At 34.3% G+C, this 19,279-nt stretch overlaps 1 protein-coding gene across 1 annotated transcript; it reads right to left on the bottom strand.

The window, feature by feature from the left end:
• LOC109722862 (transcription repressor OFP6-like) lies at positions 11,290–12,960 on the bottom strand. Its single transcript, XM_020251031.1, has one exon. The coding sequence runs from the start codon at positions 12,393–12,395 to the stop codon at positions 11,841–11,843; it is 555 nt and encodes a 184-aa protein (XP_020106620.1). The 5' UTR covers positions 12,396–12,960; the 3' UTR covers positions 11,290–11,840.

The raw sequence follows: 19,279 nt of genomic DNA on the forward strand, positions 1-19,279 counted from the left end.
AAAATATCTCAAATAAAAGCGAACGGTTATGATCAATCTATTAAATCTCTACTATATCCAAAAAAAATAAAATAATATTTTCTATGAATGGTTATGATTAATTTGTTAAAAATATCTCAAATAAAAGTGAACGGTTATGATTAATCTATTAAATCTTTATATATCCAAAAAAAATAAAATAATATTTTCTATGAATGGTTATGATTAATTTGTTGAAAATATCTCAAATAAAAACGAACAGTTATGATCAATCTATTAAATCTCTACTATATAAAAATCTATTCTCTACAAATGGTTATGATCAATTTGTTAAGAATACCATTCTTATTCATCTATTTTACATTAAAATTAAATTTTGATTTTAAATTATGAATTAAATTTAAATTTTGATATCAAATTTGAATTAACAATTAATTTTTTTATTACAGTAGATGAAAATTAAATTTTAAATTTTAAAGTAAATGTGAATTAAATTTTGATGCTTTTAATTTAAAATACATATTTAAATTTGATTCATCAAAAATCAAAAGTATATAAAAATGTTCGATGTATATAAAAAAAAGAATACTGTAGGATATTATAAATATTTTCNTCGACGATTCGAAAGTCGCAACATCGAAAACGAACTGAAAGCACGGAAGGCTCCGTGCTTCCCATAGCATAGTAGCCTCACTCTATATATATATATAGTGTCCGGCTACTATAAGCCTCTTGTACTCATAAGTTTTTTACCGTTTAATCTACCCTTTAATCATTTTCATCCGTTAAATTATACTATTCAACCAACCACCCATGCAACCCTAGGGGGCTCACTATCAATTTAGTCGTAACACTCTCATCCTAACCGTATATTTTTTCATCCGAACGGTCGAAAAGTTATGAGTACAAAGGTCTCTATACTCATATAAGTATAATAGCCCCAGCCTATATATATATATATATATATATATATCTTGAATTTCAGGTATCAATAATTATATTATTCGTTACTCAATTAATTCTGAGGGACCAATTGAATTACTCATCACTAAATTGTCTTCGGCGCGCTAAACTATGTCCTATGAATATTAATATATCGCTTATTTGCTCGTATGTACATGGTACAGAGTGCAATAATTTTGGTAACGCTTAGATATATATTTCACGGAAGAAACGTTCTTCCTGCAGAGTTTTAATTAAATATATCTAGAGAGAGATACTGCCAATTTAACTTACTGTGTTCAACAGTTTTGGCAATATTAATTATAAGGTAACAGTGTCGACCCTCTCTATTTACATCGCAATTTTATCTTATCTTATTACAGTAAACCAATGCTGAATGCATGCCACTCAAACATGTGTAAAATTGTCAAAGGCTAAATTGCAGTGTAAATCTCAGAATTTTTAGCCATTTTTCATCCGGGTCTTTCAGTTTTCACATTCGATTAACACTTGCGCGAACCCGAATTTTGAAATTACCCCTCTCTAGCCCTTGTCACGAGAAAGTTACTGATGCTACATCGGGTGTCTTTGCATGATCAAATCCATGGGGCTTTCCATCCATCACACAATTTTAGGCCAACAGTTCATTTCTAAAATAAAACAAAGTTCTCTTTCTTTATAGATAGTGCTAGTGCACCCTTGGGAGGTAGTGACAACAATGTAGCACGGCCAACCGGGCACGATACTTTGGTGCAAGACGTAGACACCACGGCTGATGTATCACATCAAGCCACAGCTCATTGCAATAGAGGCCAATTGTGACTTGTGATCGATCGGACCCGATTAATTATGATCATGGATCAGTTTACACTGGGTCGAGCCCGATTTTACGATTCTGATTGCATATATCGATCAAATTATACATACAGGGGTGCGATTAATGTGACTTTGGGTGCAAGGGCCCGGGTTTCTTTATTGGGTGTAAATGAGAGTGGTCCAATCGAAGAAATAATTGTGATCCCAGTGTGGTTGATAAATAGATTGGGCACACTATCATACGTCGCTTACCTCTTGGAATTGGAATAGCTTTTTTCTTGTCAAAAATAATCAACAACTAAATTCTAATTTATAAGGTGGTAGGAAAATGAAACAAGCTTCTGTAATCTAAAGAGTAAAGTTTTCTAGCTAGTTTTCTTCTACATTTTGCATGAGAGTCATGACCCCAATGTATTTCACTCGAAGAAATAACTTTAAGCAATAGAACATAGGGGAGTAGCTTGATCGTTACGGTCATCATCAGTACATTTATAGTGTCCAATCTATGGATTATCTGTGGAGTACTATATAAATCATTAGCTTCTTGTCCAGTTTTGTATGACTAGTTAGGTACAAGTTTTAAATAATCCAAGACGAGTCTCTTCTCAGTAACATGAGAATAGCATGTGTTCTGGATAGGGACGGCGCACATTTTGTTCACCCTCATGCGCAGGATATTAGTGGTGGGGTTGATTCGTGCACAATAACTTTTTGCGGATGGATTTGCATAGAATTAATCGCATCCTTCAAATAGGCAGTAATTAATTTCGCTGAACACGAACTGTACTACATATTGCACCGATTGTCTAACTTAATAAGATTCCAAAAGTACGAAGAATTACAAAGCACTATATTGATCTAAACTTGTCACTCTATCTATAGTACAATATAAATAATGGTACATAAGTAATAAAAATAACCTTGAAGGGTCACAGAAGTTTGGTTTGAATATATGCTTGCTGCATCCACTACAACAGAATTAGGTTATAGGGACACATGTTTGTGACATTTTTAAATAAGTGTTTCATTTATGCTAAAACTTAAAAACACATCTACTAATGCCTAAATATAAAGCCCAATCCAACCAAAAATAAAAGATTACTCTACTCAACCCATCACACCTAGTCCATTTGGCCCGATTACAAACAGAAAAGAAAAAAAAAGAAAAATCAATTACCATCTTTTCTTCTCTCTTCACTCAATCCACTGAAATTCTAGACGAAGAGCCTTTACTGTCGCCCTCCTACGCCACCGCAGCCAACGAGATAGAGTTTCGGCGGTTGCTAAATGCTTAAATATGTGTTGGCAAATTAGCAGCACTCTTTTAAATTATAGCGACACTCTTTAACTGTCACTATATACCTAGCGACCGCACATATAGCAACACTTTTTAAAAGTGTCGGTAATTTTAGCTAGCAGTACTTTTTTGACATGTACCTATATTCAAAAGTGTCGCTATAAACCGTTTTTATTGTAGTGATCAAAAGTTAATATAAAATAAAAAGATGTTTGAAATTCTTTATGTAGCTGGCACCCCAGCTGGGGCTAGAATTTTCCACAACATCTATTGCATCTTCTCATTGCGATGAAGCTACAAATTAAAAAGAATTTTCAGACCATCCTAATCTCAAAAAAGACGATCTAATTATATTATCGAGGGTACCACGTTTGGCTCTATTTGATCCGTTAGCATCAAATCTCTATATTAATAAATCCTAAAAAGAGAGTTATATAACATGTTTGTACTTTTCTTCCCAACTCCAGCTATAATACCATACTATGAAAGCCTAAGTGGATAAAAAATCGGCGTTTACAGTGCAAAGTAACTTGAATAATATTTTCCTTTTTTGGTTTTTGTTCTTTTTTAAGAGACGGCGCATAGGCTCATTTATATATCCTCCATGTTATAATAATCTCTTGTTTAATTTGGAAGCTTAATTAACCTTATTAATTATTAGAAGCTTTACAAAGCTTTGCACGTGGAAATATTCTCTCTGCACTCATATAGGGGTTTCTGAATGATTTTTTAAATGTGTTAATTAAACAAGGGAGAGTGGGTCAAACCCAAACTCTCCCGTTATGCGTGCGGAGATCCCTCGTTTGCGTGCGGGTCTGATGCGAAGCTTCCAAACCACTTAAGTGACACCACTTAAATTCTAATAATATAATTAAGGGCACATTGGTTTTCTATCCTAGTTCGTACTCCTCAGCATAACTCTTAAAATCATTTTGGTATATAATTGTATTCGACAAATTTTTAATAATTGATTTATGAAATGTGTTATCTAAGATGCCAGGTGTTGCCATCTAATAATTGATTATGAATCATTCAAACGAGAATTTCTGGTGGTTGTTCAAATCTCGCTTACCGAATAATTTCTTTATTTTCACATACTAAAGGCTTTGCAAATTTTTTTTTTTAAAAATAACTGACATTTTATATAATGAGAAGTTTCTGCATAGAAAGAATTGATAGCTAGGGAGATTCACTATGCATGGTTCTTGAACTTTTATGTCGAACATTCAATGCCCCGAGTTTTTAAAAGCATTTTATTTTGATCCTTATTCTCATAAACAATTTGAAATAAAATGTTACCTACGCTTCAGGCATTTGTACATTTTTGTATCATAATTTTGATGGTCTTGCCTCCGCCTCATATTATGATTACAGTATTTATCTGTATTGAAATTAGAATATTAGCTTAGCAATACGAAAGGTAGAGTAAATCTGCGAATGCAGGTATAGATAGTAGTTTTATCTACAATAAATGGCTAAATTTGGAATATGTTCAAAAATTTACTCAAAAACTTGAAGAGGAATATACAACATAACTAATAGTTGAGGAACGGACAATTTGGAAATTTCGATCCTCAATAAATCTAAAAAAAAATTTAAAGCACCTAACACTCCAAATTGTGGGTATAATAATTTATGTATCTTCACACATAATTATATTCCAATTTCAGTGCGACAACCAAAGTAGAATTCAAATTGCTTCTTTCTAAAGACGACAATAATAATTGCGTTGTTCCGAGACCCAACACTTCTTGTAATTTTCTTTTATTTTTTGTGAAATTGGAATTGTGTTATTGAGAGCCGCATCGAATTTGATAAACTGGGATTAACAAGCTCTGACATTTTCGGTATTCTAATGGGTCCACAGTTAAATTACGTGCATTGGTTTTGAGGGAGCATTTAAGAACGTGACACTCTATTGCGCCACTCTTTTATCTTTCAATTTTTTTTTTTTTTTCTGAGGCTATTATTAAAAAAATAAATTGAGGATCACACCTTACTTCTTTTTTAGTCAAATGGAGAAACCCACTTCCCAATGGTTTGCAACCACCACCCACTGATTTGGATGTGTTCCACTGTGTGGATCTGAATTGTTTGCGAAACTTAAAAATACCCATGTGATTAATTATTCTTTTGATTTTGTTTAAAGCACTACAATTCAAAGAGTTATTCCAAAGTATCTACACTTCTGAATCATAGGACAAGTGATTGTTGCTCATCATAATGACAGTTTCCACTGTACAATTTAATGCTGAAATAGATACATAATAAAAAAAATTCGCAATTTAAAGATGAAAAAAGGAAAAAAAAAAAGAAAAAGAAAAAAGAAGAAAAGATAGGTCTAATCCTTTCAGCAACCATGGAAAACAGATAGAAAGAAAGCTCAATTATCTTATTTATTACTCTACGGCTAAGCTCAGCTCACTTTCTACTAAATCGATTTCTTATATAATACGGTCGTCGGTTAATATTTCTACCTGATAATAGCACATAAGGTCTTTTCGTACGTACATTTTAACTTTAATTTATTCCTTTTTTTTCCTAAACGAAAATAGTGGTGAGACCTAAGAAGCTTTTAATGCCTATTAACATAACGCTTGTTCTAAGCGCTATACTTAATATATTAGCATCTCAAAACCAGAAACAGAATACATAATGTTTAAGTATATATTGTAACAAGGCTCTTCATTTGTCAAGGCGAGGGAAAATGCGGAGGAAACGACGTACAGGTACTTGATTTGGAGGTGAAACTGTTTACACGACACTTGCAATGCGGGGACCGACACCAATAAATTGAGCTCACGGGGTTCTCGGTTGAGCTCGGATTGTTTTGTTATTACTGACTCTACTTCAACACGGGTTTCAGGTTCTCGTCTCTCGTAAGAATAGCGATTACGCCCCGTGCATTTGTACTACATCCTTTTAAGGTGTTGCTAATTATTTCACCACCCTGTTCGCATCAAATGTTGCTATATTACTTTTCGCATCTAACTTCATCAACTAAACCCATGCTCGCGATTTCGTTGTCATCATGTTATGGTATATTTGGTTCTGCTGCGGGATGCATCACTCCGCCGCGCGAATAGAGATTCCACGGGAAGTTGCTTTTTCGGTGGTGAAGTGTCAATTTCGCAGTTTGCTCGGTAGTGCGAATTTGACGTGTTAAAATCTTAGAAATTATATTGATGAGGAGATTGTGCTGCGCTCGCAATTAATCCAGTGCATGATTACTTTTGTAAATTCGGCTGAAGAAGTAGGTCCAAACATACTCTTATTAGACTCGGCAAAAGTTGCAATTTATTAGCTGGGCCAACCTGTGCATTTATATTTGTTTGCTAATTTTCTTTCCTTTATACGTTTTTTTTTTTTTTTTGCCTTCATTGTTCCGTGCCTACTTGGCTTGGAAGAACAAGGACGTGGCATTCAAAGAGCACCTAATAATTGTTTAAATAATGTGATCCCTTTTTTTTTTTTTGGAAAGCTTAAGGGTCCGGTTGGTTCAACGTAAAACCATAAAAAATAATTTTTTGTAAAGAAAAAAAAAATCAGTGGGAAGAAAATTTTACGTTTTGTAGTATTTGTGTTCGTAGAAAAAAGTAATTTTCATTAATATTTGTTTAGTTCGCGAAAAAAAATGAATGAAATGAGTTTTATGTAGCTTAAGTTTTCGTTATCCGTCGAAACAGCGAAAAACGAAAATTTCAATTTTTCATAAATATATAAAAATACGTTTACGGAAAAATACTTTCACGTCGAACCATACAAGCAAAAAAATATTTTTCATACCGACAATAATTTTTCGGCTTATTTTACGCGCAAACTCCCCCTAAGCTAAAATACTTATGATACCCTATTAAAATATGTGAAACATCGGTTTCTTTTTCCAAAAACTTTTACTAAAATATAGTATAATAATTTTTATATTCGACAATAATTTCTCCATTTTTTGAGGGACATGGTTATCTAAATTTTTTATAAAAGTGGTGGGGGCAATGACCCTAATTAAATATTGCCTGAAACTAAAGGGTCTTAATCTAGTGTGAATTGAGATGAACTGCTTCAGCCCACAATAATGAGCCCATCACCCACAAATGGGTGGGATTTTACCTCTTAATCTCCAAGTCAAACTTAATTTTAGAATACNTTCATCAACTAAACCCATGCTCGCGATTTCGTTGTCATCATGTTATGGTATATTTGGTTCTGCTGCGGGATGCATCACTCCGCCGCGCGAATAGAGATTCCACGGGAAGTTGCTTTTCCGGTGGTGAAGTGTCAATTTCGCGGTTTGCTCGGTAGTGCGAATTTGACTGTGTTAAAATCTTAGAAAGTATATTTATGAGGAGATTGTGCTAAGCTCGCAGTTAATCCAGTGCATGAAAACTTTTGTAAATTCGGCTGACTCGGCAAAAGTTGCAATTTATTAGCTGGGCCAACCTGTGCATTTATATTTGTTTGCTAATTTTCTTTCCTTTTTTCCATTTTTTTTTTTTTTTTTTTTGCCTTCATTGTTCCGTGCCTACTTGGCTTGGAAGAACAAGGACGTGGCATTCAAAGAGCACCTAATAATTGTTTAAATAATGTGATCTTTTTTTTTTTTTTGAAAGCTTAAGGGTCCGGTTGGTTCACTGTAAAACCATAAAAAATAATTTTTTGTAAAGAAAAAAAAATCAGTGGAAAGAAAATTTTATGTTTTGTGGTGTTTGTGTTCGTAGAAAAAAATAATTTTCATTAATATTTGTTTAGTTCGCGAAAAAAAAAATGAATGAAATGAGTTTTATATAGCTTAAGTTTTCGTTATCCGTTGAAACAGCGAAAAACGAAAATTTCAATTTTTCATAAATTTATAAAAATATGTTTACGAAAAAATACTTTCACGTCAAACCAAACAAGCGAAAAAATATTTTTCATACCGACAATAATTTTTCGGTTTATTTTACGCGCAAACTCCCCCTAAGCTAAGATATATACTTATGATACCCTATTAAAATATGTGAAACATCGGTTTCTTTTTTCAAAAACTTTTACTAAAATATAGTATAATAATTTTTATATTCAACAATAATTTCTCCTTTTTTTGAGGGACATGGTTATCTAATTTTTTTATAAAAGTGGTGGGGGCAATGACCCTAATTAAATATTGCCTGAAACTAAAGGGTCTTAATCTAGTGTGAATTGAGATGAACTGCTTCAGCCCACAATAATGAGCCCATCACCCACAAATGGGTGGGATTTTACCTCTTAATCTCCAAGTCAANCATTACACAACTTATTATTCGTCTTAGCTCTAACTAAAAGGACAAGTTGCAAGACATTATCAACGTTTCATTTATGATGGAACTAAATGAACAAGCTAAGACTTAGATGCTATGCCGCTAATAAAGGACCACCTTTTGGCTCAGGCCAATAAATCACCATATTAATGTTACAGTGTACCATTAATACAGAGGTCATATTTGGGTACTAAAAATCAGGGCGATGATATGACTACTCTCAATAAAAGTGCCCAACTTGCATTCTAAATTTCTACACCTGAGAATGAGATAGGCTTTCTCTGCACATCTTTACTCTTCTTGTGTGCCTCACTAATTGCTCTATTGAATAATGGACACCAACAAGTTTCGTAAGGAACCGACCGTCCCTAGAGCAAGTAGTTAAGGACTTGATGGTTGGTATCCGAGATCCAAGTTCGAATCCTAGTTGATTCACATTTCTAGCTAAGTTTATTTTTAAATGAAATAAACGAAGCGGGTAGCGTGTTATCTATCTCTCAAAAAAAAAAGTTTCGTAAGGAAAATTGAGATAAAATCAAAACAAGAAAAACACACACACACACACACACACAAAAACAAACAAAACAAGTGAGATCCATTGATCAAAATATAAATAATGTGTGAATCTTCTTAAATTAAGCTTTCTCTTAACAAATCATGCTACAATTACTGTGGAGCTGGAATTAAGTCGTGTTCTCCAACTAGTACACTTTTAATCAATCTGTTGGAGTACTATTAATTGACATTGTATATAGTCCTCACAAGTAGGTGAACTAACGTTTCCGTTTGATTAATTATTTTTTCTTGTCCATATTTTGAAGCTAGTGAAGTTTCCCTATCACAAAAGATTGCTTGGCTTGATTCAAATTAATTGTGACAGCTGTTATGGTGTATTGTAGAACTAATTACCGGAAAAATTCAGATAGTCATCTCTTTCTCGTATGAATGTTATGAAAAGCAGTCCAACTGTAAGTTACTTTAGGCCGACCGTCCCTGTTGCATGTGACAAAAAATTTGATGATCGATTGATATTCAAAACCTCAAATTAAATGATAAGAAATTTGATAGTTTAACAATATTGGCCAGGATATTAACTATCAATTACTTTTGCGCACACGATCACTCCGGTCGCTAAAAATGTTGCAAATATGATATGATGTGTCACTCTTAGTTCGTTAATCAAAGTATTGATATATAAGGGGACGATCAAACTAGGTTGTGAAACTTTTTAAGTTGATTCATTTTGTTAGATTTATGTGGCAGTGAAGATGAGACTGTGGATCATTTATTTGTACGATGCACATTCAATAAATTTCTGATGTTCAGCTTACTTAACGGTAAACATATCCCGAGGTTTATGGTAAAGATCAGGGATGTCTGAAAATTTCTAACTAAGAATCGCGCACGAAGGGCATCAACGAAAAATTTGACCAATGTTGCAATATGTTGGTGGATAATCTGGCAGGAAAGAAATAACATAATTTTTAAAAACCAATCTTCTGAACCCCTAATCATGATTAGACGAGCTCAAGACTTGGAAAGGGAGTGGACTGAGTTTTGCAGCTCTAAGTGAATTTTTTTTTAGTTTTACTTTTAAATTTTATTTACTTACTTTATTTTATTTTATTTTTCTAAGTTTTCTTTTTTTATCATTTATTTTTATTTTATTTTTTGGTATGGTGACCTGTATCTTATTCGAGTCCGATTTGCTTCAACTTTTGTAGCTAAATTTATTTTCTATATGAATGAAGCAGTTAGCATGTTATCTTTCTCTCAAAAAAAAAAAAAAAAGTTTTGGGCAATAAAGTTGCAAATTATTTCATCAAATAACAAAGTATTCTTTATATTGCAAAATATTATGTTGAACTTGAATGCGGTACAGATGCAGTTAAGTTCTACAAAGACCGGCTATCATCTATAAAGTGTCTCTTTTTTCTCTACTTCTCAAATTAAAAAACAAACATCAATATAGCGGTAGTATAGTCAGGGGCTTTGTTTTTTTTTGTTTTTTTTTTTTTTTTTTTAAAAAAAAAAAAAAAAAGTTGGTGACGAAAACGGATTTATTAATAGTCATAAATCATGCATATTTTGTAGCTAAATTTATTTTCTATATGAATGAAGCAGGTAGCATGTTATCTTTCTCTCAAAAAAAAAAAAAAAAGTTTTGGGCAATAAAGTTGCAAATTATTTCATCAAATAACAAAGTATTCTTTATATTGCAAAATATTATGTAGAACTTGACTGCAGTATAGATGCAGTTAAGTTCTACAAAGACCGGCTATCATCTATAAAGTTTCTCTTTTTTCTCTACTTCTTCTCAAATTAAAAAACAAACATCAATATAGCGGTAGTATAGTCAGGGGCTTTGTTTTTTTTTTTTTTTTTTTTTTTTTTTTTTTTTTTTTTTTTGTTAAAACAAAAATCCAATACCAAATTATGAACTAATTGGAGGAGGGGAGAGTTGGGCTGCACATTTTAGCCAAGGTTAAGTTTGGAATGTGCTAGAAGAGCAGACTCTGTATATGAGAAACAAATTGAAGTCGCATTAAACGTAATCAAATTTAATTAACAAGTACCAGTTGAAGTTAATAATTTATTTGTTAATATTAAAATGAGTTTTATTTAATAGCATTATCCACACTACATGATTTTAAAAAGATTACTTAGTCTGTCAACCTCCTTCACACGATTGCATGATCGAAGTGTAATATGTCAACGTCCAATGCTGAATTGACGCGAAAGAGTGCACGCAAAGTAAAAGATCATAAGCAAAGTAAGTGTAATATGTTAATATCCAATGCTGAATTGACGTGAAGGAGTGCACGCAAAGTAAAAGATCATAAGCAATGAAGGGCAATGGTGTCCTTCTCTAATAAATCTCGCAATTTATTTATGAGTGCATGCGTGTGCGCGGGCGAGAAAGAAGTTAATTTGGATGCCTAGGAAGATGTTGATGGATCAACACTGCTCACTAGAGCCTGAGACCAAAAACATAATAATGGATTTTCACAGGGAGAGGCGAATGAATAATTAAGGTAGTGATTAGTTGTACAAATGAGAAACTCATGATCAACACCCCAACGTACCCCACATCTCTTCTTAATTAATTAATTAAAGGCCAAGATCCCACCCAAAAAAGGGGGAAAAAAAAAAAAGAAGAAAAAACAGCAGTAAAATCCAACTGGGGCGCCTCTCACACCGCTTCTTAGTTCTTACGAACGCGCCAGCATCCTACTTTCAGAGAAATGTCATTAATTAAACACCTTAGTTACAAAAAAAAAAAGAAAAAAAAGAAAAGGCTAGCGTATGTTAATTATTATTATTAGTATTAATATTAATTATCATTTTGCATTCGTTGTTTGTTGCGACTTGAGATCCTAACACCACCCGGTGAGATTACCGCGGACGAACGCCGAGGCTCCCAACGACTCGTCCACGTGGCACGGGGTGGTACCAGGATCTCAACTCTTTGTCCTCGTCTCCCGCCGCGCTTTCCTCGTCCGCCTCCCAATCACGTGCCCGCGCACGTGCGCTCACCGGCGCGCGGCGGCGGAGGAGGGGGGGGAGAGCGCCCCCGCGGCCCAAATCTCGGCGAAGGCGCGGAGGATGAGGTGGTGGTGGTAGGGGGAGTTGAGCGCGAGGAAGCGGTGGAGGAGGTCGCGTAGATCCTCCCACGAGTACATCTCCATCTCCACGATCATCTGCATCATCGAGTCCCTGAAATCGATGTAGGGGTCCGACGACTCCTTCACCACCGCCACCCCTTCCTCCACCTTCTTCTTCTTCTTCTTCTTCTTCTTCTTCGCCCCCTTCTTCGGGCTCTCGAACGCCGCCACGGAAGGGGACGAAGAGGAGGTTGTGGTGGTGGTGGTGGTGGTGGTGGTGTTCATGGTGGAGGTGGTGGAGGTGGTGGTGGTGGTGGAGGGGGAGAAGGGGCGAAAGAGGGGCTTGGGGTTTTGGGGACGGGTTTTAATGGGCAGGGAGGTGAGAAAAGATGGGAGCTTTGGGCGGCGGCAGCCGCAGCCCACGTCCGCCACCACCACCGGGTGGCGTCGCACGACGAACCTCCTCCGCCCTGAAGAGGACATTGTTAGATGTGTTGTGATAAGTGGGTTTCCCTTGGGACAGCGAAATATGGCCCTTTTAGGCTATAAAGGTCGAAGCTTTGCGCGTAAAGTTTACTTTCTCTGTTTTTAATATATAGGATAAAAAGCAGAGCGCATGAAAACGAAGCAGAGTAAAGGAAACGGAGGGTGTATAGGGTATACTACGAAGTGGGTCTTGGATGGGACAGGGAAATACGGCTCTGTAAAGGTCGAAGCTTTGCGCGTGAAAACTCTACTTCCTCTGTTTTCAATATGTAGGAGGAGCAGACTAAGCAGAGTTTGCGGGTGCAAAACAGGGAATGTGTAGGGAGAGAAAGGTGGATACGTAATAGACGGAATTGAGTGGGGACAATAGAGAAAGGGAAATGGGGTTGCTTTAGGAGGAGGCAAACGAGGGGGAGTTAAGGGGAAGGAGATTTAAGAAACAGAGACGTACAAGTCATGGGCGATCGACTTTTTCTTTGTTTTTGTTTTTTGTTTTGTTTTTTTTTTTTTGGTTTCTTGCTATTGCGTGAGGAGGAAGAAGCGGTGGAATGTGATCTCTTTTTTTTTTTTTTTAGACTGTGATCAGTTTAGTTGGGGGATTCATATAGTTGGCCATGTGAGCTTTTAGATCCTCTTTCCTCGAAATTATGTGGTAAAAAGAAAAAAACAAAAATCCATGGATACCCCCTGAGCTGTAGAAAAATTCTAGAATGCAACGAGCATAGTGGTGACGTGGCGTAACAAATCAATCAAAAATATCTTTTTAAAGATATATATCCCATCACGATTATAAAAAAGTATTTTTATTGTACTTTTATTTAAAAAGAAGAAATATGATTGGCTTGTTATTAATGACGTTGTGCAAATGTGATAGTGTAGAATTTCTCCTAAACTGTAGGGCAGTTTAACATTAGTTCTATCATTACTTTCTTTTCCTAATTATAAGTTTATAACTTTTCAAATTTAAATTTTTTTAAATTGCATGAATTTAGTAATTGAATAAGAAATTTTGCTAAATTCACCTTAACTTTTATTAACTTTAATTGTAAATATAAAGTGAAATTGTAATGGCTATTAGACAATAAGTGGTGACCAGATAAAACAAATTAACTTCTAAAGCTAGAATAATTTTAAACAAAAAAAAAATTATATATATATATATATATATATATATATATATATATATATATATATATATATAATAAAAAAAAATCAACCCACCATATAAGCAACATAAACAAATTATCTCAGAAGACNATATATATATATATATATATATATATATAATTAAAAGAACTTATTTCAAAATGGCCTCTCGTTGAGGGAGCAGTGACGTGTGGTCCCCACATAAAAGTGTGGGCTCCATTTAACTGTTTTTTTGGCCCAACAGGTCCACAGGGATATTATGGGCATACAGGGATTAAAAATGGCTATTGCGGGAATATTATTAGCTCACGTGATGGGAAATTATTATTATTGCAGGCATTAATGCATCAATTTGAATCCACCACATCACCGTATAGTTCGAATTTTGGATTTTGTAGGTGTATATATGTAGTTTATTATGTGATTCTCGTAGTAGTTTGCAAAATTTAGTCTTTGATTTGGTGGGACTTTTGTGGTATTAATTAAGAGACTCCATAGGGGAGCAAATCAAATTGTTAATTTCTCTCCTTCAAAACTTTGAAAAATAAAAGGTGGGTGTTCATACCTTTAATATGATATACTACGGAGTATAAACCTCTACAAAAGCACTGTTACTTAGTAGTTTAATTAAGTTTTTGAAGAAAAAATAATTATTACAGTTTATTTATTATGATATCAGAATATGCACTACAACAGAATTAGGTTATAGGAACACATGTTTGGGACACTTTTGAGTAAGTGTCCCATTTATGCTAAAACTTAAAAAAATATCTACTAATGCCTAAATATAAAGCCCAATCCAACCAAAAATAAAAGATTACTCTACTCAACCCACCATACCCAGTCCATTTGGCCCGATTACTAACAGAAAAGAAAAAAAAAAAGAAAAATCAATTACCATCTTTTCTTCTTTCTTCACTCAATCCACTGAAATTCTAGACGAAGAGCCTTTCCTGTCGTCCTCCTCCGCCACCGCAGCCAACAAGATAGAGTTTCGACGGTTGCTAAATGCTTAAATAAGTGTTGGTAAATTAGCAGCACTCTTTTAGGTTATAGCGACACTCTTTAACTGTCACTATATACCTAGCGACCCCACATATAGCAACACTTTTTAAAAGTGTCGGTAATTTTAGCTAGCAGCACTTTTTTAACATGTATCTATATTTAAAAGTGTCGCTATAGATCGTTTTTGTTGTAGTGATGGGGTTTCGAATTCAAATTATTTAATTCAAAGTTCACGTCTCACTGTTTTCTAATAGCTAACTTTATCAATGAGACACAAGATACAACAAGCTTAATGATATCAATGCTTGATTAAATACATATTGTTTTACCGGCCTTTTTCCTTATCTAAATTTTTTTCATATTTGCAGGAACTTTCTAGAGGATTATTTAGAGGTTGCATAAGTTCGTTTTAATAGCTAGCAATTGATCAGAAGCACATTTCTCTGTCGACTAGTCTTGTAGATCATGCCAAATCAACTGTTTATTTTTTTTATAAGTGAAAATTTTGACTGTTTTTTAGGGGGGTTAACATCATCCTGATATCACATTATAAAATTTGGCGATTTCTTTTATGCGTTCTTATCTTTGAGTTGTAAACTAGCGAAGGAAAGACTTGGATGACAATATCTTAATATCGCAACGTCATATATTACCGAAGGGATCGTAGTAAGAAGCTTCACAACGCCTTGTTGTATAACCTAATCCTCCTCGAGCTCCCTTAATCTAACATATATATATAAGCAGTATATGTAGTCTTAACGGCGCATCGGTACACTTTAATTGATGATATTTATTGATCTTACTGACGAGGATAGCGAGGACTCATAATATATAAATAAATATAATTGATTTATGCACCTGTATGCCATGTATTTGTATATATACCGTAATATAATCTAGATAGGTAGAATCTGCTGCTTCTGCATCTGACTAATAATGGCAGGCGTGACATCGAAGACATGTATGAAGTGAAGTATACTTTTTTGCAGGATATAAATGGATCAAATCCATTGATATCGTTTCCTTATAGAAGAATGAGCTTTGAACGCAGCAGAACTGCATTATTAATGATTGAACTGGAGCAGGTCTTTTGACCCCCAAAAAAAAAAAAAAAAAAGAAAGAAAGAAAGAACGAAAGAAAGAAAGAAAGAGACGAAACGAAACGAAACCTTATCCAATATATATAAATATTATTAGTTAGATATAACTAGTGGTAATTATTAACAGTGGTCCTATCTAAGACAGAGAGTCACACTCGTGGGCTCCACAGGCCACGAAGGTCGGTCCAGCAGTTGTCGAAGCTCGTGGGCCACGTCGGGCCCACAAATGGTCATCTCATTTTAGGTTGCGAAAAGTTGCATTGCAAAACATTATGCATCAAATAAAAGGACTTGTTTGGTAATACAGATACAATTGAGCAATAAGGAGTAGCGCGAAAGTGTATTGTTATTGAATTCAGTGAGATCTATACAATATGTTATTTTTTTTTTAAACTGCACCTTTTGGTCGTACACAACGCCCGGTGAAGGAAAACACAAGTTCAGGAGCTAAAACAGATGGTATCAGGTCCAGGAGGGCCTAGTTCTAAATTGGACCGCTAGCATTATAGGCAAATATTAATTACTTTTAATGGCGCGCTCTATTTGGTCGTTCATGATCATGTGTAGATTCATAAAGCGTAGGGCCGTGCTCTTGTGTAATTATGTTGGGATACAAAGGAAATTAAGCAACCTTCAAGTCGGGTGCACCGTGCACGTGCATGGTTTAACTTGGTGTGGATGAGAAAGTAACTGCGCACCTGCTAGAGATTTATAAGAGTAGCTACGCCCATGAGTTTCCGGGAAAATCTGAAAAGGATGTACAACACAGAAAAAGAAAGAAGCAAATAAGAGAAAAAAAAAAAGAAAAAAAAAAGAGCATAATAATGTAGTAATGTATGTACGTTGTGGACTAAAAATTAGACCATGTCTGTTATAAAGAGAGTTCCTATTATAATGACCTCTTGGAGGCCTAATAATGGGCTGGGCTTCGTTGATTCTGAACGTATTATGGAGCTGGGCCGGGCCCATTAACATCCCAAATTACACGAGAACTATATATGGTGGTTATTAACGTGCACTAAACATTCTTTCCTGCATACATTTTAAATGAGGAAAGGAGTTCACATTATTTAATTGAACGACCAGGTCAAATCCCTACTGAAAAAATTAATAAATTTTTACCTGGCGGGTATCGCACGCAATAAAATAAAACTGAAACAATGGCCAGATGTTGGAGCGAGTGCCCGTGTAAAATAAAACCTTCTGGGCAAGCTATCTAACTCATTAAGGGCATAATTAAAGACCATTGACTAGGACTAGTCATATTTATTAGCCACATCAATGGCATGTCAGAGTCTTAAGTGCATACATGCATCGTAAGCCATAATAATGTTAAGTGTCACCAACCGTCCCTAGAGCAAGTAGCAAAGAATTTGACGGTTGGTACCCGAGATCCAAATTCGAATCCTATCTGATTCACATTTCTAGCTAAGTTTATTTCTAAATAAAATAAACGAAACAGATAACGTGCTATCTATCTCTCTCAAAAAAAAAAAAAAAAAATGTTAAGTGTCTTCTCTAGCTGTGAAAGTTTCGGGATTAAGCAAAACATTATACTTTATATGCTTGGGATCTGCATAATTTTGTGTTAGATTAGTTGAACAAGATTTGAAGGTCGATCAATTGAGTTTTGAGAAGATATTCTCAGATGGAGCATGCGATAAGAAGATAAGAAAACATTAATATCAGCCTAACATGAAAATATTCTGACAATAATTTTAACATAAATAAGGTTGACGAGAAGAAGTAAACATTAAAAACTTCAGCCTGACAAATATAAATAACTAATAAAAAAACTGAATTACCCGACCAACTGTGAACATAAGAAAACACCTAATCCTGTGACTCATTCAGGATGTTTTGACAAAAAAAAAATAAAAATCAAAAATAAAAACACAAAAAATCAAGGTGGTGGTGCAGTGAAACTATCTACCTTCTTTGCTGTTTTCCACTTGGAACGGTAAAGCGCTTCGAATTAGGTGGCGGGTCTATGATCGACCACCCGATTGTCCATTATAACAACTAGAAGAACAAACAAAGAAGGGTGAGATAGGAAGTGTAATTAAGAAAAAGTAAACAAAAAAAAAAAAGGGAAAATAAAGGAAAAAAGAAAAGGAGAGAAAAAGGAGTATAGAGTAGTTTTTTTTTTTTTTTTAAATTACTAGCTAGAATATTACTAGCAAAACAAATTCAATGTGATTAGCTAGATTTTAGAATTTGATCAAGCATTAAACTACATATAGATCGACCTTGGTTGGAATGACCCAATTTGATTTGATTTGTTAGCTTGGAATTGGGTAGTGGGTGGGGTTTGGTTGGGTTAGCATCGTCCAGTCAATCTAACCGAGTTGCTCTAATCATAGGAATTAATAATTTAAGGGGTGGGTTAGAGCAAGTCCAACCATATTTGGTGGAACATGTTTGGCAGTTACTTAGCCGCGCATAGTCTTCAAAATTGACCGCGGTCCTTTTCAGTTGATTTAGAATTAAAGAAAAATACTATCCAGTGTGAATTTTACACACGCTTATCTGAGGATAAAAGCTTCTCATAGCTAGATTAATGGACAATTATTAACTTTTTAATGACTAAAATATAAGATTTATTTTATGTATATAAGTATATAAATAAAATTGTTCTTCTTGCAAATGCTCTATAAAATAGTTCTGCACGATATATTGTATTTGGTTAGTTTCATTTATCTTGGATGGTTGAAAATTAACTTCATTTGCGTAAAAGAAACTTGGCCATCCTCAAAAGAGCACGCCATGGTTGATATCATACCTCGCGAACGAGTAAACCATTGACCTAAAAAAGATTTTTGCTTTGAAAGTGGGACAGTGGAGGAAGCTTCGAACCAATTTTCTGAGCATTGCATAGAAAAAAAAAAAAGGACCATTTGAGAAACTACTAAGGTAGATGTTTGACTTTGAGAATTAATTTCCATTGGAGAATATAGTTACACATGTTTCTAATTAATGTTTATAGATGAGTTGTTATGCCGATAACACAATTTGGTTGTACGAGAGGAAATTGCTATTCCCGTGGTTTGGCGAGGAATAATATTTGGCAACTCACCGACCGTCCCTAGAACAAGTGGCAAAGAGTTTGGTGGTTGATATTCGATGTCCCAAGTTCGAATCCTAGTTGATTCACATTTCCAGCTAAGTTTATTTTTAAATGAAATAAACGAAACGGGTAGCGTGTTACCTATCTCTAAAAAAAAAAAAAAATTGGCAACTCATTCAATTATCATATCTATTATCTAAGAATAAAAATGTATAAATTTATTCTCTCAAAAAAAAAGAATATATAAATTTATCTATTTACCTCCTAACTTATGTATGATATTTGAATCATAATTAACATTTTCCAGTAGAAGCGAGTAATGAATAATTATGTTGATGTCGTATCATTACCAACTTACCTCTTGGCGACTGAAATATATATAGATGCTGCCTCATTCTTCTGCTAGTCAAATTAAATCATAAAATTAGGCCTCATTTAGTATTATATTTATTTTTTTATTTTTTTAAACAGAACTTTATATATCAAGATGTGTAGTAGTGGACAATAGATTACTTGTGATCATTTTATTAAAAATCTTTACTTGAACAACAAAAATAATTTAA

The sequence above is a fragment of the Ananas comosus genome, linkage group 17, assembly GCF_001540865.1.
Source record: "Ananas comosus cultivar F153 linkage group 17, ASM154086v1, whole genome shotgun sequence".
NCBI classification, from domain to species: Eukaryota; Viridiplantae; Streptophyta; class Magnoliopsida; order Poales; family Bromeliaceae; genus Ananas; species Ananas comosus.

Bases quoted from the DNA above. Each gene is read 5' to 3' on its own strand.
- LOC109722862 (XM_020251031.1), bottom strand. From the start codon at position 12,395: ATGTCCTCTTCAGGGCGGAGGAGGTTCGTCGTGCGACGCCACCCGGTG.